Source organism: Zosterops lateralis, assembly GCF_965231275.1.
Source record: "Zosterops lateralis genome assembly, chromosome: Z".
Classification (NCBI taxonomy): domain Eukaryota; kingdom Metazoa; phylum Chordata; class Aves; order Passeriformes; family Zosteropidae; genus Zosterops; species Zosterops lateralis.
The window spans coordinates 14,005,042-14,030,423 of record NC_139800.1 but is presented as its reverse complement, the minus strand read 5'-3'; the positions used below and the strand labels follow the sequence as shown (position 1 = coordinate 14,030,423).

At 36.6% G+C, this 25,382-nt stretch overlaps 1 protein-coding gene across 1 annotated transcript in view; it reads left to right on the top strand.

Annotated features, from left to right (window-relative positions):
- ITGA1 (integrin subunit alpha 1) overlaps positions 1-24,975 on the top strand; it is a 70,156-nt gene extending 45,181 nt beyond the window's left edge. Inside the window, 21 exon segments of the mRNA XM_083883220.1 lie at positions 879-952; positions 1,945-2,089; positions 3,206-3,348; positions 5,444-5,587; positions 6,937-7,191; positions 7,679-7,809; positions 9,725-9,888; positions 10,093-10,229; positions 11,168-11,278; positions 11,891-11,976; positions 12,162-12,297; positions 13,282-13,362; positions 15,167-15,243; positions 15,823-15,912; positions 16,934-17,036; positions 18,763-18,876; positions 20,459-20,563; positions 21,660-21,764; positions 22,430-22,522; positions 23,982-24,098; positions 24,842-24,975. Of these exon segments, the coding sequence (XP_083739346.1) occupies positions 879-952; positions 1,945-2,089; positions 3,206-3,348; positions 5,444-5,587; positions 6,937-7,191; positions 7,679-7,809; positions 9,725-9,888; positions 10,093-10,229; positions 11,168-11,278; positions 11,891-11,976; positions 12,162-12,297; positions 13,282-13,362; positions 15,167-15,243; positions 15,823-15,912; positions 16,934-17,036; positions 18,763-18,876; positions 20,459-20,563; positions 21,660-21,764; positions 22,430-22,522; positions 23,982-24,098; positions 24,842-24,886 (2,456 nt within the window). The 3' untranslated portion in view covers positions 24,887-24,975.
- The last annotated feature ends 407 nt before the right edge of the window (positions 24,976-25,382 follow it).

The following is a 25,382-nucleotide window of genomic DNA, read 5'->3' as shown; positions in this document are numbered from 1 at the left end:
GCCCAGCATCAGAGGAGGTATCATAGCTCACCAGCACTGCCTGTTAGCATATCTTGCTCTCAAGAAAGAATGAACATGCAGAATATAGTTCCCTTACTTAGCCACTTAGAGTGGCAAAATAGTCCTTGACTGTTAAGGACTGCTTATCATCATTTTAAGTGGAGGAAAAGGCAGAACTTTTTCTTCCCCAGTGATATTTCAGGTTTACCTGGGAGCAAAACAGCCCATCCAAGTTTAATAACTAGCATATGACTTCTTGACAAGATACTGAAGCTAGTACAAAATCACCTGATACCTTTTTTATACAAAGTCATTTAAGAGAATCACATCTTCGTGTAATTGTCTGGGCAGGATTCTCATTCCCGCGTACTTCACTGAGGCTTATGAATCTTGGACAACAGAGATTTTCTGTGTTGTTTTTGCAAAGGTTCATACAAACATCAAGTGTTTTTCATTTAAAGTTCCTCCAGCTGCCTACAAAACTTTAGTTGCTTGAATACATGGCCAGGGTTACATGGCTGGTGTTTTATTGTTCACTTAGCTCAAGTGGAAAATGGCTTAACCATATTAATCAAACATTCCAAACATACTTACCATCAGCCTGAGTTCAAATCTGGTCAGTTTTAGCCCAGAAATTTTGTTGGACAAGTTCTGAGACATGATCTTAAAATGGAAATTCCCGTACTTAATAGTAGCATTCAACATGAGTCTTTATTTCTGTGTTTGTTATAAAAATCTATGGTAAGCTACATTCACTGAATAGATTAGTTAATTATTCTATCCTTTACTATCATGAGATCATTTTCATAACATTCTTCAGTTACTTTTTCAGATTGGAACAAATTTATTTTCTAAACTTTTTTTTTTCTCTTTAATAGCAACAACAGACCAGCAGGCCTCCTCTTTTGAAATGGAAATGTCTCAAGCTGGTTTCAGTGCACATTATTCTCAGGTAAACAAAGTGTTTGAAAATAGAAGTTATTTTACAAAAGTAGATTTTTGCTGATGGTTCTGTGAATTTGGAGTAAGTTTCAGGTTTCTTTGTATAGTCTTCTTTGCTGTTGGAAGCTTTGGAGTGTCCTGTAATCCAGTTACCATTTTTGTAAAATGTATAGAACATTTATGAACAACAAAAGCTGGAGATAGTACGTATAACTTCACATGAGCTCTAAACTTAATGTTCTCCCAGCACTTTCTATCAGGAAAATAGCTTAAAAATATGTTAGGAAAGATTCAGAAAAACTTTTTACCAGAGCCTTTAGTGACGGAACAAGGGGCAATGTTTTAACTTGAAAGATAGTTCCAGAGTAGGGCCACAAAGATGACCAGAGGGCTGATGCACCTATCCTGTGGAGACAGGCTGAGAGAGATAGGGTTGTTTAGCTTGGGGAAGAGAAGGCTCCAGGAGCACCTTAGAGAAGCCTTCTAATATTTAAAGGGGGCTTATAAAGGGAGGCTCCTAAGGAGGGAAAATGACTTTTCACATGGGTAGCTCGCAATAGGACAATGGGGAGCAATTTTAAACTAAAGGAGCAGATTTAGATTAGCAGGTTTAGATTAGATGTTAGGAAGAAATTCTTTACATGGAGCAAAGTAAGGCACTGTAGCAGATTGTCCAGAGAAGCTGTAGAAGCTCCACCCCTGGAGGTGTTCAAAGACAGGTTGAATGGGGCTCTGACCAAACTGGTCTAGTTAGTGGCATCCCTGCCCATGGCAATGGGGATTGGAACTGGATGATCTTTGAGGACATTTCTATCCAAGCTTTTCTGTGGCCCTATGATTGTAGGACCTGTACCATAATAGGAGAAGCACGGCTAACTATGTAAGTATGCAGGAAGCATTACCCAAATGTGAGCATCCTGAACCATGAATGTCTAAAGATGATTCACACAGAGAGAAGATGATTCACATAGAGAACAGGCTTTTTGTTTTACACTCTTTAAGGATTGGATCATGCTTGGAGCAGTTGGAGCATATGACTGGAATGGCACCGTGCTCATGGTGAAAGACAGTGGTATTTCCATGCCAACTAATGACACCTTTCGTGACAGGCGTTCTGAGAGAAATGAACCTCTTGCAGCCTACCTAGGTAAGAGACATAGCCACCTTACAACACTTTTCAACAAATGCTACAAGACCTCTCTAAAAGCTCATTCAAAAGGAGTATCCTACAGACTATTTTATATTTCAGAAACCTAGGAGCAAGTCTACTCTCTGTTTTTCAAGTTCTTTTAAAAAAATAAATAACAACTACAACTAGAAACAAGTCCAAACATAGACCTAAGTATATCTAGACTTTCCCAACAGAGATGTTTAATCTGTTCAAAGAAGATTTCACAGATTCCTCTGGTATTCTTATCAAGTTTTTCTATGCCTTGATAGTTAAAACGTCTTATACAATATTAAGTTCTAATATTTGCTTAAAATTAGGCTGTTTTCTACCACTCAATAGACAAAACCAACAAGGCCAACATCTTTTTTTATAATAACATTTTGCATATTGGTAGGTTATATTTCTACCAAAATGTTTCAGTGGTCTTGCTTTCTCCTCTAGGTCTTGCTTTCTGTACTTCTTGGTTTCTGTTTGTTCTCTTATCTCATTCATGCTTCCACTGACAAAGAATCAATGCTAGAATATTTTAATGTTTTTTCCCTAAGTACATTTTCTTCATTGCCAAGTGCCTTTAGCTGTTGCCTTTTCTTACAACACCAATTTGGTAAAGTAATTTTCAGATTAAGATTTTATCCACAACTCTTTCACTGTTTCGATTTCACTGCAAAATTTTTAAGTCTCCCTTCCCCAAAGTTGTTAAACTGTTGCTAGTATTAAGCAGGACAGAGGTAAGTTCAAAAAGCCCCAGAATCACTTTTTGAAGACTCCATGAGGTTGACAGTGAGCCAGTGACAACTATTCTTTGAAAGCAGCTTTTCAACCAGCTATTCATGAGTTATTTCTTACACTGTGTGAGAATGGCAAAGTGAACGTGGCTCACCAGCCTGGGAACAGGTTTAATAACTTAGTGGTGCTCCTCACTCTGAGACTGTAGACAAAAAAAAAAGCCTTTTAATTAACTGCTATTGCTCTCTACCATGAATAGGGCTAAACATCTAGTTGTGGAATAAACCTTACAAAGGCTCTGAATCACAGCAAGTATTTCTGATGCATTCTGTGTGCATTGCACCTTGATTTCTTTCTGCTTCCTAGGATATACCGTGAATTCAGCACTGACACCTGGAGGTGTGCTGTACATAGCAGGACAGCCAAGATACAATCACACTGGCCAAGTTATCATTTATAAGATGGAAGGAAAAGAAGTGCAAGTGATTCAGAGATTAAATGGAGAACAAGTAAGTATGCATTCACAATTAACATACAAAAGGAATATAGCAGAAGAAATAATAAGTATTTCAAATGACAATTGGGAGTTGTAAGCAAGGTCAGAAAGAAAATTTAGGCAGATCCTCTGGTATAATTAGCAATGTGAAGTGGACTGTATAGTAGATCCTTGGAAATTTTGTCTTTGAGGGTAAATCTTCACCATTCTCAAAGTGGTTGCTATCTCTGTATGTGCAATTTTTTCTGTCTGCCTAGTGGAAGAGCATGTCACTGGCAGGAAAGAGTTTTGACAAGAAGGGTTCTGTGCAAGGGCATCTTCTGAGGTAGACTGAAATATTGAACAGTTGCTTGTTATACTGAGTAGCAGCTCACTGAGAGCTATTGCTGTAGGAGGAAGAACCCCCACGTAATTGCATAATTGAGGATGGTATTATTAAGATATTATGCTTATAAGAATTGAAAGACCTGCCTATTCTCCTCTCCCCAGGCTGCAGAATAAGCTTCTCTCAGGAGCATTCAGGCTATCTAATACTCATCTATATAGCTGATGTCTGCAACTCAGCTAATCAATCAATCAATTAATCAATCAATCAAACAAACAAACATTTTAGAGCCAATGAACTAAAGTAGTTATTAGGCAACTGGGCCTGTTCAGCCTCAAGAAAAGATGACTGAGAGGGCATCACATCCCTGTCTGTCAGTGTCTGCAGAGAGGGGTCAGAGGAGGGACCAAGCTCTGCTCAGGGGGGTTGAGCAATAAGGCAAGAGGCAATGGGCAGAAACTGATGAACAGGAAGTTCCACCTGAACATGGGGAAGAAATTCTTTACTTTGTGGGTGACCACTCACTGTATGGATTGTCCAGAGAGGTTTTGAGTCTCCCTCACTGGAGATATTCCAGAACCATCTGGGTACAATCCCGTGCTGTGGGAAATGGATTTGTAGAGAATTCTCAAAGCCTGACAGAAGGCTCACATAATGTGCATCTGTATGCAAACTTTGAGATAAGAAATACTGTCTTGGAAATGCCATGGAATAGGACAAACTGTTGAGAGAGAAATGGAACTGGAAACAAGTTTCAAATTACGGCCTTGCAAATAAGACTAGATACTTTGGAGAAATAGGACTATGAAAGGTGCATTGTAGTAGGACCCACAAGAGGCCATTTTAGATGATTGGCTTTAAGGCATTAACAGCATTGTGTGGCAAAAGTTGATAGGCCAAGAAATGCTTATAATATATTTTAATTAGGAAATAGTTGGCTTCTGATTGTGATGGCGTGAACTGTAACATCTATATTGTCTCACCCTTCACATGAGACTGAAACTAAAATAAAAGTTTTTAAAATGCCTCTCAATTGCCACATATCTGAGTCAAAAAAGGGTATAATCCAACCCTGTGCCATATACTCTGGGATGACCCTGCTTCAGGAGGGAGGTTGGACCAGATGACCCACTGTGGTCCCTTCTAGCTTGACACATTCTGTGATTCTGTGATTTTTAAGGTTTGAGACATCTTGAGACTACTTGAAACGTCTCTGTGAGAGGAGATGTATCTTGGACTAGAAAAGGCTGTTTCTCCTGTTAAGTGTGAAGGAGGGGCAGGGTATCTTGCTTATCTGTGAAGTGAATGCAATCAGTTAAATCTTACAGGTTGTACCTGATCCATGAATGTATCCATCTCTTCATGTAGATTTTGTTCCTCTGAAAATAACAACTTCAGAATTTTGGCAGCTGTCTGCACTGAGCTGTCTCAGAGCTTTTGTCCAAGCTTTTTTACTTTTTTTTTGAAGAGAAAACTAGCTTCCCCATGATACTCTTATTTCAATGCTGTCTTAAGAGGTCTTGCTCTCCTTAGCACCCATTTACACTTACAAACTCAGAAGAGTTGAAAGTCGAATGGCCCACTTAAAAAAAAATCAAACATAGTGCTAAAACTGAAAACAAGCTTCAAAGACAAACAGACCAAAAAATCTAGCTAGTAAAGAAAATTTCTGCATAGCGCAATAAATAATGTTGTTGCAAGCAAGAAGTAGGTCTCTGAAAAGGAAATGCAGCATGATGTGGCTGAGTTTTGTCTCTGATGTATACTTTTTGTTTTCCTACAGATTGGATCATACTTTGGGGGTGTTATTACCACAGTTGACATCGATAGGGACTCATTTACAGACCTTCTTCTTGTTGGAGCTCCTATGTATATGGGAACTGAGAAAGAGGAGCAAGGGAAGGTGTATGTTTATAGTCTGAACAAGGTAAGGTGATGATTTTTATTGAAAAGGAATAGAGCATGCTCTTTAATGCCTTCTTGTCATTATTTTAAAGAAATATAGTAATTTGAACTGGGGAAGATGGCCTGTTGAAAATAGGGGAAAATGGTTTTGACAACTGAGATTATAATGCAATTTGATTTTAAACTTCATTCTCAAACTCTTACTTGAGAATGGAGTGTATTATGTAGATAAATACTATATCCTATAAGCTCAACTTTGGCATAGATACAAATTTATAGGATTTCTTTTCTATCACTTTTTTTCTTTTGGCTTTCCTGGATTAGGGAACACTAAGGCTCATCCATTCTAAAAGTGTCATCTCCAGTATCCTTGTGATTTTCTTAGAAACCTACTCCTAAACTTCATACGTCCAATGGCTTTAAATGTCTGACTAGATCTCTCCTCTCCTCTCCTCTCCTCTCCTCTCCTCTCCTCTCCTCTCCTCTCCTCTCCTCTCCTCTCCTCTCCTCTCCTCTCCTCTCCTCTCCTCTCCTCTCCTCTCCTCTCCTCTCCTCAACAATTAGCAAAATATGTCTTAGCAATGATGAGTTCCTAAAATCCTATTTCAAGAAAAGGACCTGCAGAGACTGGATGTTTTTGACAGGGAATTCTTACAGACTCTACATGCATGTTGCCAACAACAATTGCTGATGAATAGAATTGATGAGAAAACAAGAATTCTATGTCCTCCAGTAGTGTGGGGTTTGAAATTTGTTTTTCCTGTGCTTATTGTTATCCAGCTCCAAATAAAGGAGATGCAGTAACTGCTTGCTACTGCTTATTTCTAACACAGCATTCGTGGGAAATATTGGTTACCTGCCCTAATGTCTGTGTGGTTTTGGTCCAGGATGGACACTGGATCAGAATATGTATGTTAGGCCACAATGTATGCATCTACTGGGGTCAAAATCTAGTCTGTGTAAAAGAAATGCTATCTTTTCTTCTGGAATAACAGTGTTGCCATCTGTGTTTCATTAGAAACTTGGCTAACTTCTCAGATTTAGAGAATGCCTTTAGAAGAACTCTTTATACTGCCTAAAGAATGAAGTAGTTTACTTACAATAGCATCCAAATATTGTTATGACACTGTGCTTTCCTGTGAACCTCTAATTTTGAGAAATCTGCAGAAAGAGAGAGAGCAAGAATGTTATTGCCACACGCTGCTCAGAAAGAACCCTTGAATTATAGTTGTAGAATCACAGTTTCTAAAGTGCACGTAATCACTAGTTCTGTTTAATTCATCCATTTGTCTTCTGGACAGGAGCTCTTAAAAGTCTGCATTGCTGAAATGTTGGTGGAAATTCACAAACTCTAAATCTGCTCTTCCACAGACAAAGTTTGAATATCAGATGAGCCTTGAACCTGTAAAGCAAACGTGCTGCTCACCATTAAAACAGGACACCTGCAAAGTTTTAAAGAACGAGCCTTGTGGCGCTCGCTTCGGGACCGCGATTGCTGCAGTGAAGGACCTCAACCTGGATGGGTACAATGACATTGTGATAGGCTCTCCCTTGGAAGATGACCATCGGGGAGCTGTTTATATTTATCATGGCCGTGGCAAAGCAATCAGTAAAAAATATTCACAGGTATGAAGTGAAAAACCACAAGTTGCTGGCTGCTCTAATGTAATATATATATATATATAATGTATATATAATGTATATAATACATACAATGTATACAATGCATATAATGTATATAATCCTGTCTTCTCAACCTAAGATGAGACTGTTCCTTGGCCAGTTGTAAGTGCTGCTTTTCTAAAATCACTCTAATACTTTTAAACTCATACCGATTTAACTGAATTTGAGTCTTAATATTTATTGTTAAAAAGAAATTCACATGATTTTATTAGAAACCTTCTGACGTTTTCTGAACAGCCAGAAAAGCAGATATTTTGCAATCTGAAAATTTACAGTGTGTTCATCACCATGGTAACTGTTTTAGGAGTATTGTAATGAAAATTTAATGTAGTTAAAGAGCCTAAACCCCATCTCACTGCCATCAAATGCATCTTGACTGTTACAAAACCCTTCAAAGTGCACTGCATTAACCTCTTTATGTATTTCACAGCGTATTGCATCAGGTGGAGATGGGGAAAAAGTGAAATTTTTTGGCCAGTCTGTGCACGGAGAAATGGATTTAAACGACGACGGGCTGATTGATGTTACCATCGGAGGCCTTGGTGGGGCTGCCCTCTTCTGGTACGGAGACTCACAGCAGTTGTCAGGACAGAAAAGAAAGTTGTTTGGATACCAGTGTAACTTGCATGCATGACTGTTTGGACTTTGTAAGGTTACTGGTTTCATCTCATGTTTGATACTGACTGCAAATATTCATATTTTCACATCTCTCCAAAGGAATGAGCATAAGACCTAATATATACTGCTACAAATACAAGAATGTTCCAGAAATCTTGCTAGCCTAGTATGAAGAACTTGTCCTCCTAGAGGACCTTTGAAATAGAAACTGATTCCAAGTGCGGCACTAAGTAAAATAGGAAAAAAATCTGAATTTATTTCTTTTTCACAATATATTGCAAATTATGTTATTAAGAATGCCAAGAACAGGTTCAATTGAAAGGGGTCTCTAAGAAAAATTATTTTATTTCTTAATGGAAAAACTGCAATTTGAGCCCCTGTATAATTAAACTAAGCCTTCTGCTTAACAGTCAATTTGTTTTCTTTATAAAACAGTATGATTCAGATCTAGTAGTGAGCAATATAATTTTTAAGGGAGAAGACAAATAGCCATAAACATTAAATCCTAATCTTAAACATTATTTCTGAAGCCAAGTAAAACTATTTCTGTCTCTGGTAAGGAAGTGCTTACCCAGCTTCTTTCTTTCCCTGTCCTGCTGTTTCAGTTAACTCACCTGGTAGGTGACCAAGTTTATCAAGGCTGGCTACCATCTTCAAGGTCCCAGCTTCTTGTGAAGCTAGTAGTTTTTTCTAAATGTTCCATGTGTAAACACAGTGTGATGCCCTTCACTGCATTGTTGAGACCACAATTCTGAAGAAAGTTACTTTCCCAGCTAATTTTTTTGCTGGTTTCATGCACTGTCATGCATCTCATGGGCAAAAGGGAACTGACTCACACCAAGGGATGAGACAGGAATGCATTGCAGGGGTGAAGGACATTTAACGTGAAAAAAAATGAGGATAAATATTAGCCTGTTTATCTACTCACAACCTAAGAGATGGCTTGCTATCCTCCAGCTTATTATAATATTATTTTCATCTGGGATACTCTCAATGATAGGTCTGGGCCTTCAGTCTCTTCTAAAATGGATCTGCCTCTGTAGAGTTCCTTAAATGCTTTTGGAAATATTTCACCTTCATCTTCAGAAAAGATACCAATCTTTCCGAAACAAATACAGCACTGTGGAGAAATCCTGTGACTACAGGATTCCCTACATAATTCCTCTTTTACTGGTATTAGGTATAGGATATATAGTTAATTACTCCTCTAGGACATCATGTTGCTCTTTTTCCCAATTCTTCAGAGGCTTTCCCTCCTGAGTTATAGTTGAGCTTTAAAAAATCCTCTAGTGCTCTATAGGTTTTGGCTGCTGAGGACATTTCTTTGCCTCCTCTTTTTGTTGCTCACTTTTTGGTTGTCTGTATGATGAGTTCTCTCTGTGATGGCAGTTAACAGTCATGCAGTAATCTTCTTAAATGGAGAAAGGCAAATGCAGGCTGAAAATGTGCCAGAGAAGTGCAACTGGCATTGCAACTGCCAGTTGTTTTTATAGCATGAACAGCCAAGACAGAAGACATGGAATGATAGATGACCTCTTAATTGGCACAACATGGCCAACGCTGTGTCTGCTATTGTACTGCAGCATGGTGCCATCAACATGTTCCACAGGAGTCCCACTTCAGCTGGGGATTTTATGCTTCTGTTATTTTCCAAAGAACATTAAGGATTTTTTTTTCTTTTTCGCTATTAGCTTTTTTACAGTTGGACTGATGATCTTAAACTCTTTTCCAACCTAAACAATTCCATGAATCTGTGATTCTTTGTTTGTATATGAATGCTGACTGCTGTATATTTTGTAAGTTCATTCTTAAGTTTGCTGCACTTATTTCCAAGCACTTTCTTTGTGTTTTATTTAAGGTCTCGTGATGTGGCTGAAGTAAATGTTTCCATGCAATTTATACCTAAAAGCATCAATATTCAACAACAAAATTGTCAGATAAATATAAGAAAAACAATATGCATAGACGCCACAATTTGTTTTAAGACCAGACTAAAGTCAAAAGAAGATATATTCGAATCCAGTAAGTAGATAAGCACTAAGCTACAGAAACTTTAAGCTATAAAACTCCTATGCTCACATGCATTTATTAATTAAAAAATGAAATTCAGCTTTTCTAAATTCAGTATTCAAAGTCCCTCTAAGGTATTTTGGGAGAAAAAAGAATGTGTAGAAGCAAAGTGCATCATAATGTGCTTCATAATATTGATCCCAACCTCCTTTTCAGGTCTGCAGTATTGGATTACCCTTGATGCACAAAGACAGATATCTCGAAGCCTGTTCACGGAAAGCCATGAGAGGAAAATGCAAAAAAATATAACTGTGAAAGGGTCAGAATGTACGAAACATAACTTCTACATGTTGGCAAGTAAATCATTTAAAGTATTTTCCTCATGTTGACACTAGAGTAACCCAAGTATGTATTCCATTAATTGCAGATTGGACAACAACATCTGAGTTCAGAAATAATCTTAAGAAGTGTACATAAAATTTAAAACTTAGAGTTATTTATTTATACATGTATTAACAATTTTCCTTTATGTACAGTCTTTTTAGCTATGTCTCTGTATCTGTCTTAGGAAAAAGCATACCTCACTTGGTGGAACCAAGCAGCTGTCATGGTTAGCAGTTTAGGTGCACTCAAAACTAAGCAGAAGCATGAGAGAAAATTTAGTTTGCATATTGGTGCAATTCCTCCTAATAAAATAAGTAAATAAACTTTTAGGTTTGGAGTAGAGAGTATTTATTCACTGCAAAACAGAAGCAAAATTTGCAACTGTGAGTGTGAATTTTCCCAGATTGTAGCTAATGTGTGGAGTGAATGGAGGTCCCATTCTGTAAGCTACCCACATTTAAAATGTTTAGTGACTTCACAGTTGTGTCTTATTGCAAAACTGATGGAAAATGATACCCAGAATTTTCTTCACCAAACAGCAGGCCTAAGTTTGACTTCACAAAAGGTGGTGTTTTTGATGCTTATCTTGCGGATTTTGAGCACAACTAGAAGAGAAAAGTCTGTGAGTCAACACTTGAGATATTCTTTAACAAAACTCTGTGGGACATGCTCTGGCTATGTGAAATTTTGTAATAAGATACACAAAAACCTTAGTAAATATTTATAAGGAATGCCTGGCACACTGAATGTGTTATCATCAACTGCAAGCATTCAGATGCTTCTCTAGCAAGAATGGCAACAGGGTGACAGAAAAATATTTTACCTCAGTACTTTTTAGGTCTTTTTAACCTCCTTAGATACTAAAGTGAATTTCCATAACAGCAGTTTTGTTTTCCTTATGTTCTAGGATAAGCCTGATTTTCAGGACTCGGTAAAGGTTTTGCTGGAATTCAATTTTTCTGATCCAGAGAGTGGACCTGTTCTTGATAGCAACTTGCCAAATTCAATAGCAGAATATGTAAGTCAGAAAGATTCTTTATCAATAACCAATGTATTTATGTAAAAATCATAGCCTACACATGGCCTGAAACTATCACTCACAATTTGGCTAGAGAGGGGGAATCACTCAGCCTGTCCAGGAGATATTTCCTCCAAATGAGTATTCAGGAATGAAAAGCTTGATTCATTGTGCTTGTGAACCATGCTGGGTTTTCAAAGCTATCCATATCTTCTATCTTCATCAGAATGAAGGTAGAAGAGAGTTACCAACAATTTTATTGTAAGGTTTTAGGTTTATTGTCAGGTTTTAGAGGAGTGTTACCCATTTATTTGGTGGTGCTTGGCATCATTCATGCTTCTATCAATGCCTCTTTTCAAAATCTAGGTGAATCATTTAGAAGGGAAAAGAGAAATGAGAATGAGAAAAGAGAATGAGAAAGCTTATGTTTCACCCAAGCATTTTGCAAGATATAGGGATGTTTAGCTGATTAATATTAGGGAAGACTTCTTTGATTATTAAACAGAAGGTCTTACATAAAATGAGATAATGCATTAAAATGCAAGTATTTGATGATAAATGTAATAAAATAAAGAATAAACTTCTTTTTTTTTTTTTTTTTTTTTTTTGCAGATTCCTTTCACAAAAGATTGTGGAGCCAAAAACAAATGCATTTCAGATCTTGTTCTGATTGTAAAAGCAAGCATAGCTGGGGACAGGTAAATAAACTGGATTTAATGTATTGCTTGATATCTCTACAAATTTTCTACATGAGTTATAAATTCTGCCAGGGTTTCTTTTCTAATTCAGAAACAAGATAGTCCAGAGGCTGAAAGAAGCTTCTCTTTATGTTAAAAACAGATTCAATAGTTAAGATGTCCAACATTCTTAATTTATTTTACAGCTCTTCTCCATACATTGTAAAGTCACGCAATGATAAGTTCACCATCCAGCTCTCTGTGAAGAACAAAAAAGACAGTGCCTATAATACCAGAGTTTTGGTTCAATATTCTCCAAATATTATATATGCTGGCATTGAGGTAGGATTTTTTTTCACATTATCACAATTATTATAACATGTAATGCTAGAGAGATATGAAGAAGCTTTTTTATTAAACATTAATTTGACTGCTTGGGCATCATTTTAGTTGTTTGAAAGAGATTTCCCAGGACTGCTCTTCTTGTTTATACCTCTAAAGGACTGTGTTTATTTTGACATGAGTGGACTCTTGCCTAGCCCTGTCCATAAAATATAGATGCAAATTTCACAATGGCACTAAGAAAAAGTACCTGCCACTTAGACAAACATCAGCATTATGAATCTGTACATCTATAGAGCCAGAAAAGCCTTGTTCTTCATTAGTAGAACTCCTGAGCCTCTAGAATTGTCCTTTTGCACATGTATAAAAAAAGCACTGTCATGGCAGGACAGGATATCTCTGTGCCTGCATCTCCCCTACCTCAGACAGCCTTTCCCAAAGTGGCTGTTTTCCTTCCTGCCTCAGCAGATATGTTACAAATACACCTCAGTTGAGATGGGAAGCTTTTAGAGCAGTTTCTTTTCTGTCAGCAGTCCTAATGCTGCACATTAGGAGAAGTCAGGGATCCATAGTACTGTTGCTGATCCTATGGCAATAATTGATGGAGTATGAATGTGATTTTTATTGCTACACTAGGAACACTTCTACAAAATTTGAAAACTGTGTAGCTATAGATAATGTTGATTGCTAGACTCCATGACTAATTTGCATGATGTCCAGTAGGCCTATAATTGTGATTGTTCCAAATACTAGCATTGGAAATGCATAATGGTAAGTGATTGCTCTAAATGTCCATAAGTGAAAATTGTCTTGCAGAATTTGTAGCTTCATATTTCTGTTCTAGTTCAACTAAGGCTTTGTCTCTTATAATACATTGACAGTGAAAAGTGGCAGTGGTATATGTGCTCAACAGTTTTGTGATTCTCAGTCAATATTGAAAGGAGTTTGCTCAAGGCCAAGCTTTCACTGTCTTTTTCCCTTCAGGATATACAGAAAGACAGCTGTGAATCTAATCACAACATCACCTGTAAAGTGGGATATCCATTTCTAAAACCTGCAGAAGAGGTAAAAAGTCTCCCTGCATGCAAATTCTTCTTGCTCCATGTTGTTCTAAGGGCAGGGCAGTCCATATCACCTCTGAAGTTCTTTTATCTTGTGTTCATCCCAAAAACTCTCTATGCATGTTTCTCAAGCTATCCTTGACATCAGCTGCACAGAGTCAGATGGGAAACCATCAGATATTCAGTACCTGGGCAGTCAGATGTGGTGGATGAGGATGTAATAAATGCATATTGTCATCCTTGACACCGTCAGAATGCAAGTGATACACAAGTGGCTCACCTGGCCAGAAGTGTCTTTCTTGAGGCTTTCCACATCCTGGAGCCCATAAATTTAGTTATTTTGTGTATAAAATATGGTCCCCTGATTGTAGAGAGAATAAGACATTTATGTGGAAGTGCTAACCCAGATCTGCCAAAGTCAGGCACCAAGACATCACCTCTGCTCCATGGGGAATGAGAGGCCTTTCCAGCAAGTTGTCCACTTAAACTCCATCTTGAACAGTTCCAGTGATGTCTGTATCTCCTGTTGGAATGGAGAGGGAGCTTTAGTTAAACTGAGGCTTTGAAAAGCCATACTTAGATCTTGAGTTGGGAAATACCAATTTGCATGCAAATAAGACAATCTTTCCTGGCAGTTTCTTGTTTGCCTCTCTGTCATGTACCAGGAGGATCGTGAGAGATGTGTTCTTGCACTGCCTCCCACACAAATGTTCCAGCTTGTTTCTTGGACTTGTAGGGATTAGGTCAGCTGTTACCTTCTTGAAGCCAAATAAGTGTATTGTCCAATGCCTCTGCCCACAGTGTTCCCTTTCCAGCTTTACTGGATTTTTCACATTTTCCTTTCATGCTTTGCTTCTTAATTTTGTTTGTAGCTATAAAGCCCTAAATTTAGAAATTTCACACTTTTCTCTGCATTCGGAAAACAATTAATCTCTGATTTCACTGATAAGCATCCCTAATATATCCCTTTCTAAAGATACTTTTTGTTTTAAATATGAATATCTAGGATAACTTTCTATGGACCGCTTTGTAATAAAGATTTGTACACATAAAAGGAAAGATAAAAATCTAAGCTGAAAATTCCATACAGTAACAAATCAGAAAACGTTTGTCTCATATAAAATTACCCTAAGTGTCAGGATATGAGGAAGAACATTTGGGACAGTGCTTCTATATTTTGTGTAATTCCAAATTATGATAGACTTGCCCTGATTATAATAAAAATGAGATTTTTTGATGCCTAGTGGTCTTTCCTATATTTACATTGTAAACATTTCGTTTTGGTATTCCAGGGGTTCTACTACATATTAAGTGATATTCCAGCAGCCTTCTACAGGCAGCTCATCTCCACTGTAATAGCAAGGCTTTGAAGCCTTTTTTCCTCCTCATTAGAAGAAAAAAAAAAAAGAGGTTTTGATAAATTGCTTGTAAGACCTTTGCTTGCAATTAAGAACTATTTAGCCATGTGTTTCTAATACTACATAAATTTTTTTTCTTGAGGTTTTTGAAAATTTGATGCTTCTGTTTAAGAAGTGATAACTATTGGATTTCCTTCTTGGGTTTTTTGGTTTTGTTTTTGTTTTGGGGGGTTCGTTGTTGTTTTTGTTGTTTGGTTGGTTGGTTGGTTTTGTTTGTGGTTTTTTTTGCAAATAATGGATTCATTCAGATTCATAGAAAACTGGTAAAATATGAGCAAAATTTTCAATAAAAGCCAAAGTTTGTACATTTTTCATTATATCAATCCTTGTTAGGGTGGGCTTTTTTTTTTTTTATTCCATTCAAAATGTGTAATATATTTCTCTACACAGATTACCTTCAAAATATCATTCCAATTCAACGCATCATATCTCCTGGAAAATGCTACTATTCATGTTTATGCAACAAGGTTAGTTGCAGTCGTTGCCTTCTGATTTCATTTTTCTTTCAAAAGCTCCAAGGTTTTGTGTTTCATAATAAAACACAAGTGGCTTCTGAACTCACAGTTAAATTTTCTCTAGAGCTGGCACCCTTACAGTCCAGCAGTGGATTGAGTGGACTAAATAAATAGTTGATACTCTCTACAGCCTTAAAGTTACATAAGTGAGTCATAATTTCCGGTTGTTTTACCTTTAGCAAAGAGTTCTTTTCTCCTAGAGAATTACTTCATGTTTTAGCATGAATCACAGTTAACAATAAGCTTGGCCTTTGACGAGTAAAAGCATTGCAGAAGTTGTCCCTGATAGGATAATGCTATCCCTGCGAAATCTAGGGATGGTGTGGCTTTTAATCGATCTCTTCATTCAGTCATCTGCTGTCTGTAATTTTAATAAAGATTCATTTATGAGCTGGGGCTGTTGCAGGACTTGAATCATCAGTCATTGGAAGAAGTATTCTTATTTTTAGAAGAGAGTACTTAAATTGGAATTGAGTTGTAGCTGTGTTGTGTCTGCAGCAGTCAGATCTGACTGATGTTGTTTTGTTTCAGTGACAGCGAAGAACCACCTGAGACTCTGAGTGACAACAGAGGACATGTTACAATTCCAGTTAAATATGAAGTAGGATTAATATTTGTAAGGTATTGACACTTCTCTGTATTTTACTTGCTAGTGCAGTAAATTGCAGGTGTTCAAAGAATATAGTGTTGTTTTGTTTTTGAAACGTACTTAGTATCTACAGACAACAGCTTCAAAGCTCATAAAGTGGAAGCACAGGCTTCAGTGAAAAGATAAGTCATGAAATAATGGAGCAGCTACTGTCCCTAACATGATGAAATTCCATTTTATCTATTTAAATTTGGTCTTCAGTTTGCAAGGACAACAACAGCTTTTTCTTGGTTCCTATACTTTGCTATATTCATTCAAAGATATTTCAAGTACAGCAAACGCTTCCAGTTTCCTCATGGGCATGGATTTGTATCACTATAATATTCCATGGCATGGTGTTTGATTTCCGTCTTCAGAAATTAATGTTGGGTTAATTGGTTCTTGGGCATTTGGTTTTTTTTAAGTTCAGGCTTATACTTTAATGCAGGTCTTGTAGTACATTTTATTTTCAGAAACAGCCAGAATTCAGTTAGATTCCGTCCCTGAAAAGCATTCTGTACATTATTGGTGAACAAGATTTTGTCGTGTGCAAGTGTAAATAATTAAGCCAAATTTATTTTGAATGCATTTCATGGCTCACATCCAGCCTTTATCCCATAGGGAATGAGGCTGAATTTGGAACATGCTGACTTTGTTCTGTTTTTGCTAGATTCTTTTACAGAATGCTGCCTGCTTCGCATGTCAATGCCCAGGATAAGGGACTACACAGCGAGCATAAGGACAGCAAAATCAAACCCTAATGTATTAATTTTGGGAATAATATTTTCTTTTTTCCTAGTTATATCTGAACAAAACATTCTAAATGTACTTGATAATACGTAAGACCTATTCAGAGAACAGAGCAATTGAACTTCAGTGGATGCAGCAGTGCGCTCTTAACTGCAAGACTAGTCCTGAAATTCATGAAATAATGAAAATACCTATATTGTCAACTCCTGGGGGTTTTTATGAAGTTTATGTGCTTACTTTTCTGTCTGTTTTTTTAACCCACAGTGTTTTCAAAGAGCACCATGTTATAATTGCAGCAAATGATACTGTCCCTACTGCTATTAACACAACAGAGCAGATCGGGGATGAAGTTACTCTACATTATAGGGTAAGAAACAATTAAAAATGTATGACATAGGTATTATCTTAATTGTTTTCCATTTGTTTTGAATTACTTAAATAGCAGGTATACAATATGTTAAGCCCTCTACATGCACATTTTGTGCTTAAAACCTTTTTTTTCCCTCCTTCATTTGGACTACAGTGAGTTAGAGGGTTTCAGGTGGTCCATCTCGTACAGAGTAGTTCTGGTGGGGCTCAGACCTTCTATCCTCAGCTGGGAAAAGAGAGCATGCCCTGGTAAATGAGAACTTGGACTCTTCCTGCTGCAGATTAGAACAGCCATTTCCAAAATCCAGTCGGTTTATAATAGGCAAATGCCAAGCTCGAAGGATGTGGTCTTCCTAGTTGAATGGATACTGCAAAATAAAATCACATGGGAAAGATATTTAATGGACTCTGCTCTTGTAAGATCCCTGCTAGACTACTGCTCTAGCTCTGGAGTTCCCAAAACAGGGACATGGACCTTCTGAAGTGGGTCCAGAGGAGAGCCTTAAAGATGATCAGAGGGCTGGAACACCACTCCTGTAATGAAGTCTGGAACAGTCAGGGCTATTCAACCTGTAGAAGAGAAGACTCTGTGGAGAGACCTCGTTGGGGCCTTCCTAATGGGAGGCTTCAAGAGAGCAGGAGAAGCAGTTTTGACAAGGACTAGGGGGAATGGCTTTTAACTGAAAAGGGGGTAGGTTTAGATTGGATATTAAGTGGTGAGGCACTGGAGAAATTGTGGATGCCCCATCCCTGGAAGTATTCAAGGCCAGATTTGAGAAACCTCTTCTAGTGGAAGGAAGGTGTCTCTACCCAGGGCAAGGGCTTGGAACTTTAGATGATCTTTAAGGTGTTTTCCAACCTAAACCAATCCATGATGCTATGATTCTGTGGATAAAAGTCCAATCTAAAGTTGCAACAAAACTGAATTTAGTTTTCTAAATTCAGGGCAGGGAGGGAAACAGGGAGGGCATCTTGTTTCCCAGTTCAAATCCAAAACTGGACAAGGGTCCAATACAAAAACAAAAAAGTCTCTAAATCATCCATCTGTAAAAAATGGGATATGGTAAAAATCTTGCTGTCACTAAATGGCAATGACAAAGGGGATTTTTCCTATTCTTTTCAGCCACTATGGTGTTTTACTCAGCTACCTTTTCTTCTTGTCTACTCTGGATGTCTAAGGCATTATTAATCTAATTTGCCAATCTTTGTTTTCTGAGTCAAAAAGCTGCTGTATTGCAGAACATACCATTTATGATCTTGTAATGTAAAACTCATCTTTGCAAGCAGCTAATCACAAATAAGTAGCCAAAAGAAAAAATTTTTAAAGGTTCATGAGTATTATTAAGTTTGTCCACTTCAGAGACAGTATCACCAATTCTCCTGCCAGCAATTCCACCTAGGTGGTTGTCCAATCCTCAACCACAGCAGGCCTTTCCATAAAGAGCTGCTGCTTGCAGATATGTTCTGTTGTCTTCTCAGAGAAAGCAGGAGACGGGGACAGGTGAGCACAAGAGCAATTACCTAAGCACACCTGAGAAGGAACCAGCAGGAGCCACCACTGATACAGTGGCTTCTCTCCCATATAAAACACTTTTTGCATAACTAACTGTGGAAATGTAAAAAATGAACAGAAAAGAATGAAAACAAAGGAAAGGAAACAACTCACAATCAAATACTAACAAAATGAGGAAAATGCTAGTCAAAACATTTTTCTTTTTTTGTAGATTGAAAAAGGTGAACATTTTCCAATGCCAAACCTCACACTGCAGATCTTATTTCCAAATGTAACAGCTGCCAAAAACCCTCTTCTCTACCTTACTGCATTGTCACATTCCCAGGTAAGCTAGGAATTTTTATTTTTATGATCAATCTAAATTTGAAAATTATGTTGTAAGGAACTGCAAATTGTAAACATTTGGGATTATGCATTGCTTTTAGTCTAAATAGCAAGATGCTGGTTTTTTAAGAATATGTACAGAGGTGCATAAGAAGACAGAGAGACAAATTTTCATAAAGGGAAACTAGCAGATTTAAAATGGTGTTGAACTGCACTATAACAAGGCCAGTTTGTTATATTGCAAGTGCTGAGATGTCCATATTCTCTTCATTGTCAGCAGTGCTTATTGCAAATGCTGAAATCCTGCTGTGTACATCTAGAGCCCAACCTCCTGTCACTTCTCTTCTTTTGGGTACTGAAATTAACTTTAGTGCATGTGTGCTCTCCAGCACCAGCAGTCCTCTGGCTTCTTCCTTCTCTAGGGCACTGAGACACCCTGAAGGGGATGGTAGGTTATATGTTTCAAATGCTCTTCACTGCAGCCCTCATCTGAGATTTTCCATTTCACTCCTCCAGTGTAACTGGCAGAGATCACAAAATTCCAACAAATTCCATCATCCTAGATCTGCAGATATTACAGTTAGAGCTATATCAATAACTACATGGCTGATAAATCCAGCTAACACCAAGTGGTGACCTAAACCTCCTTCTTTTTTTCTTTCACTCAGAGACACATATATGTGCACCTCTGTGCTAATAATTTCACTTAGTTTTGCAGTGTTGCCCAACTGAAAAATAAACCAAAATATATGAATGAATGTTCAAGGCTCACTTTAAAACAAAACAAATATCAAATGAACAAAAAAATTTATACTTGGAATACAAAAATAAAATGTTGTGTCTGTTCTTGATTTCCTTTCCTCATTATTGTCATTCCCAGTCAATCACCCCATTTAATGTATTTGCACATAAACTCAGTAAATCTTGTTTTTTCTAAGACAAATCTCATGTCCTGCTAGGTACGTCCTAGTGACTGTAGTGTGCCAAAATGCATTACAGAGGATTTTTAATCCTTTTCATGCTAGCAATGTGAAAGTCAACAACCTGACTGAAAAAAAAAAAAACAATTCCCCCACACTGAAGACACTAAAGGATTTTCCAGCTACCTGTAGAGCAGTCACAGAGATCCAGCAGAGCTCCAGCATCTGTTCCCCCTCCCTGGGTATTGCAAGTGAAGATTCTGAATCCTGCACTTAACCTGCCTGTCTGCTTGCTAGGGCAGAACCTCTGTGGCTTCCTATGCAAAAGCTGTTTAGCTCATTTAATAGCCAGCTCTTGCTGGTTCACATAATGGTCATCTTGCAGGAGGCTCCTGTTTCCTTATACATGTTTAAGTAAAATAGGTAAGTTAAATTATCTCATAAATATTTCATGTGCTGTTCAAATAATAATACTTCAATACATGGACATCTGAATTTCCTATTCTGCATTCTTGCAATATGCTATTCTATTTTAGTGGTTAGTAAACATTATAGTTGTTATTAAATATTAAATATTATTAATGTTGACTCGTTTCCAGATCTTTTTTTATAATAGATTGCATATTCAGACAATAAGAATATTATTTGTATTTCTGCTTACAGAATGCCATCTGCAAAACCAGTTACCCTGTAGATCCCTTAAAGATTGGCAGTGGGAAGCCATTTGTGTTGTCAAAAATAAAAGAACCTACAAGGGATACAATTATGGTAAGCCTACTCATAATATATATATTCACCTCAGACATTAATCCAGATCTTGGAGCTGAGTAGTTCTAAAAAAGATGTATAAAAGCTGCTCTGAAACTGTATCATTTGGAAACTCACTTTGTTTTAATAGCTTAGAAAATCTTTTTTATGTTGACTAGAGTTTTGTTATTATTTGGCTGAAAAACTCTATGTGGAACTGAATTTAGATAGTTCAGGGTTCTTTAATTTAAAAAATATGTAAATAGCAACAGCACATATGACAGCTAACTAAATTGTTACTGTCTGTTTCCATTGTAATTAATAAATAGTAATATTTTAAATGCTTTTTATCTCCCTTTCAACTTTTTTAGACATCCAGTAGAAAATATATTGAAATGTGACCTGACAGGTTTTCCATGTAAATTTTATTGATAATCCCATTTGGAAAGGACTAGCCTTTCATATTTAAATGAAAGAGCCACAAAGGGATTTTGCTGCTGTAGTTATGTTAGCATGTCAGGGAGAAGGTGTCTTCAGCACAGAGGTGCAAGTGGAGTTTCTGGTGCACTTGAAACCATGTCATGGGAACAGTATTTTGCCATGCTTATCATTATCCTTCACAGAGGTGGCAAAAGTCTAGGCTAAGTGACAGTTTATAACTTTTTACAATATAATCCTGCTGTACTCTCAGCTAGCAAGTGATACTAGGAAGTAAAGTTACTTGAAGTTTCACATATGTTGCCCTGCTTGAGAGATTCAGGTGTCCCAAGATTTGGAAATCACTGCAGAAGAGCCATTGCTGTGTTGGTAGAAAAATACTTGCCTTTACAAGCTGTGCCTCCCTTAGGAGTTCTGTGATGACTTTTGCTCCTTATCTGCAGCAACAGAGTCCTCAGGGCCTGCCAGCCTGCAAAAACTGAGTCTATTCTACCACAGTATGAATATCTCAACCTGTTTTATATACTGCAGTGTCATTTTTGCATAAAAAGCTACAGTAATTAATAGCAGTTATTAATTGGTGTCATAGCAAGTGATCTGTATATATAGTTTACATGTTTTTATTTAAATTATGTGAAAAGTCTCTTCCCATTACCTCATGCTGGTCGCTTTTAAACAGGACTGTGATACATACAGCTGTGCCTCTATTAATTGTGCCCTGGTCCCATCTGACATATATCAAGTGAATGTTTCATTGAGAGTCTGGAAATCTACCATCATAAAAGTATGTAAATCCTATTTGTATTCAGAATACTTTTGAGTTTGACTAACTTAAGCCAATGTTTCTATTGTCTATTAAAATCTCTTAAAATGTCCTTCTTTTTCCTAAATGTCCCATCTAGTATTTGAAGTAGTTTCTTTTGCTGTTTTAAAATTTCCTTAAAACTGTGTCCCATGGAGTTTCTTATCCTTGAAGTAAGTACTTATAATTTAACAGGAGTTTAAAACCATGGTAAGAAGACACCCCTTACTTATTCTTATCGGTTGTCCTTTTTTAATAGCTACTAATGCATCCACAAAGTCTAAACCAGCAGATAGAAGAAGGAGAACATACTTTTTAAGGAAATCTTAATCTGTGAAGATTTCTCAGCTCTAGAAAGGATTTCCTTGATCAAAAAAAAAAAAAAAAACTGGAAGAGAGACAGTAGTATTCCAGGATTAATTAACAATTCTTTGAAATCTCTGTAATCTACCCTTTCAAAGCAGTATTGTTGTCTTGCAAGCAGTAATGTGTGTGCTGAAGGTGACATATATGAGGAGTTTCACTGACTTTCATGTTTTTCAGCATCCCCCTAAGCATTAAGTTTTTCTTTCACCCTTCTCATTGCTACAAAGCTTTCTATTAAAAATACCTAACTGTAAACCACAGTAACTACTCTCTCCTTTTAGGCCACTATTCACAGCTTAACCCTTGTTGTGAAAGCATTACTTAGGAGTGAGAATTCGTCACTGATTTTAAGAAATGACCATCAAAAACTGGAGGTAAGAGAGTGATAATTGATGTATTTGTTCTTCATAGAATTTGTTGTGCTATGGAATCCATTACTAAGGAACTGATTGTTACCTTTAGTAATACATTATCCTACTCTAAACAGAATTGATGTCATATTACAGTAGAAATGTCAGAATTAGTCAGAAAATAATACCAAAAGCCCAGTACCCACCAATATACCTAGGTAAGAACAAGTGCTATCTGAATTTTTTCTGCTTGCTGTAATATAAAAATTTCCTGCAGCTATGTAAATTAAAAATATAATTAAAATTCTTTTAAGGAATCAACAGTATTTGAAAATTGTCCCGAGTCAATTAAAATTGATCATACTTTGTATTTTCTTTACTATTTCCTTATTTATTCTTTCTTTCCACTTTGTTACCCAGGATATATATTTGAAACAGGATCTTTTATTTTTCAGAAGTTCACTATGATTTTCTTAGATAAGGAAATATATAGTAGTGATATATGTATGATAGTAGTGGCATCAGATATAAAGAAAAGCATATTTTGTTAGAGGTGTAATTCATCCTTTTGATACTCTCAATTCCAAACATTTATAGTGTTTAAACATTGGTCTTTTGTGATAACTTGTACCTGGAGGAGCTTATTTACTACAATGTCCTTTTTTTTAAGCAAAAGGGTTATTATGAGTTCTTATTTTTAATACTCCAAAATTTAGAAAAGTAATAAAAGGAATACCCCAAAATATCGAAAAATGTGAACTACATCTTACAAAAAAAAAAAAAAATTGAAAATGAACAAATCAGAGGTCCATTCTTAGCTGGTTTTATATCTAGAAATTTCTTTAAGTAATAGATTAAAATTCAGTCCAAGAGTTAAAACACAGCTGAGAGGCTTGCAGATAAAGAGAGACAAGGAATTTCAGATTTACCTTTTTTAGGGACCTAATTTCATGCTTATTGTTCAGTTCTTCAATGCTCTTTTGAACTATAAAGTTGGTTTAATAAATTATTTCGTTAATTCAAACTCCTACATGGCCATATTTATTTAAAAGTGAATATTACTTATTTCTTTTCAGTTTACACCAGATATGTCATGTTTAAAATCAAATTAGTGTCTACACAGGCTTTTACACTTACTCTTAGCTCCGTGTTTCAGGGAGGCCAGCACTGAGTGAGGAAGAGTGTACGGAAGAAACTCCTTAGCTTTTTCTTCCACTGCTCATGATTTTGGTCCTGTGTCCTTTAAAACAATGACTTATAGCACAGACACTGTCATAAATGAATGCACTTACAAAAGTAAGAATTACTGTGTAAACACAGCCTTTCATGGTGGAGATTATTTTCTTCATTCCCTCATACTAATTCCTGTAAGTGAAATGAAGTGGTACTCTGGAAAATCACTACATACTGATCAATCATGGCTGCTGTTTTGATATTTTAGAAAGACAGATCATTTATTGCTTATGTTCTGAACACTTTTCAGACCATGATAAAGATTTCCAAAGAACACCCACCGGGTACAGTCCCCTTATGGGTTATCCTCCTGAGTATCTTCGCCGGACTCTTGATTCTTGCGCTGCTTATATTTGCTCTGTGGAAGGTAAGCTGTACATCCTTGTCTTCAGGAGTATGAACAAATATACTTAAATTCTCCATTAGTTCTTTCTCATAACTGGAACCTCACAGGCAATAATCTTTATCTAATAAGTAGTGTGAAATTTTTAAGAAATTTTAAAATAATTAATTATACTGTATTTTTCTGACGGTGGAGCAAGCAGTGCTGCCTGATTGAAACCTATATTGCTGTTATGTTAGGGAAAGAAAAATAAGAAGATATTTTAATATGAGTAAGGGTTTTTTAAGGAATTTTTCTATCAGCTTTGGCTGTGACCTTTGTCAACTAGGTTTTCTCTGTTTTGCAAGAGATGCTAAGGCCTGTGGTGTAAGTCTTGCCACAAGTGGGCACTCTTCTCCAGGCTAAATATTTTCTTCATAATTACATTAGAAGGTTACAGCTTATAAATTTCAACATGCATAATCTCTTGAAAATTTTGACAAATTTTATAAAATAAAATATTATTTATTCAACTGAGTAACAAAAATTAGTATTAAGCACTTTAACCCGTGACAATATGTGAGCAAAACAATGATTCAGCAATCACTCTACTATTTATTAACTACTTAGTTTTTCCATTCCAGGAAAAACAGTGTCATGATAAAATATTCATTAACTTTGTACTGCAGTGCAAGTATTAAATTAGTAGCAAGAACAAGCACGTGAATATAACCAGTATGGTTTGTACGCTTTGAGCAATTCTTAGTCACTTTTTTTCTTTTCTGCAGGCTGGATTTTTCAAAAGGCCATTAAAGAAGAAAATGGAGAAATGAAAAAAAAAAAAAAAAAAGCAGAAATTTTTGCTCAGGTCTGCCACCAAAATGTTACTGTAAAATTAGAGACTTAGATGCAATGATTACAATGCTTTCTAAATGCTGGTGCATGAAGAAAAACCACAAGAAACAGAAAAACAGGAAGAAAATCAAGCATCCATGCAAAGGAATTAAAAAAAAAAAAAAGTGTAAACAACCTTGCAGCATTTTGTGATCTTCAAGAATGTACCTTTAAGCATTACTCATTTCTGGAGAGTAACTGAGATCAAAGATTCTAACTTTTTTGAATACAGAAAGTTTGTAACCATATTTTTTTATATACCTACGTATGTTGGAATCATTTTTCATTCCAAATTACATAACAGGTCAGCTTGCATGTAGCAATCCCAGTCTTTTTTATCATCTTACGATTTTCAAAAGAAAAATGCATAATTTTCTAAATTCCCTCCTAATGTCATTTCTGTGGAAGCAGATTCTCAATTCACAAGGCAGAACA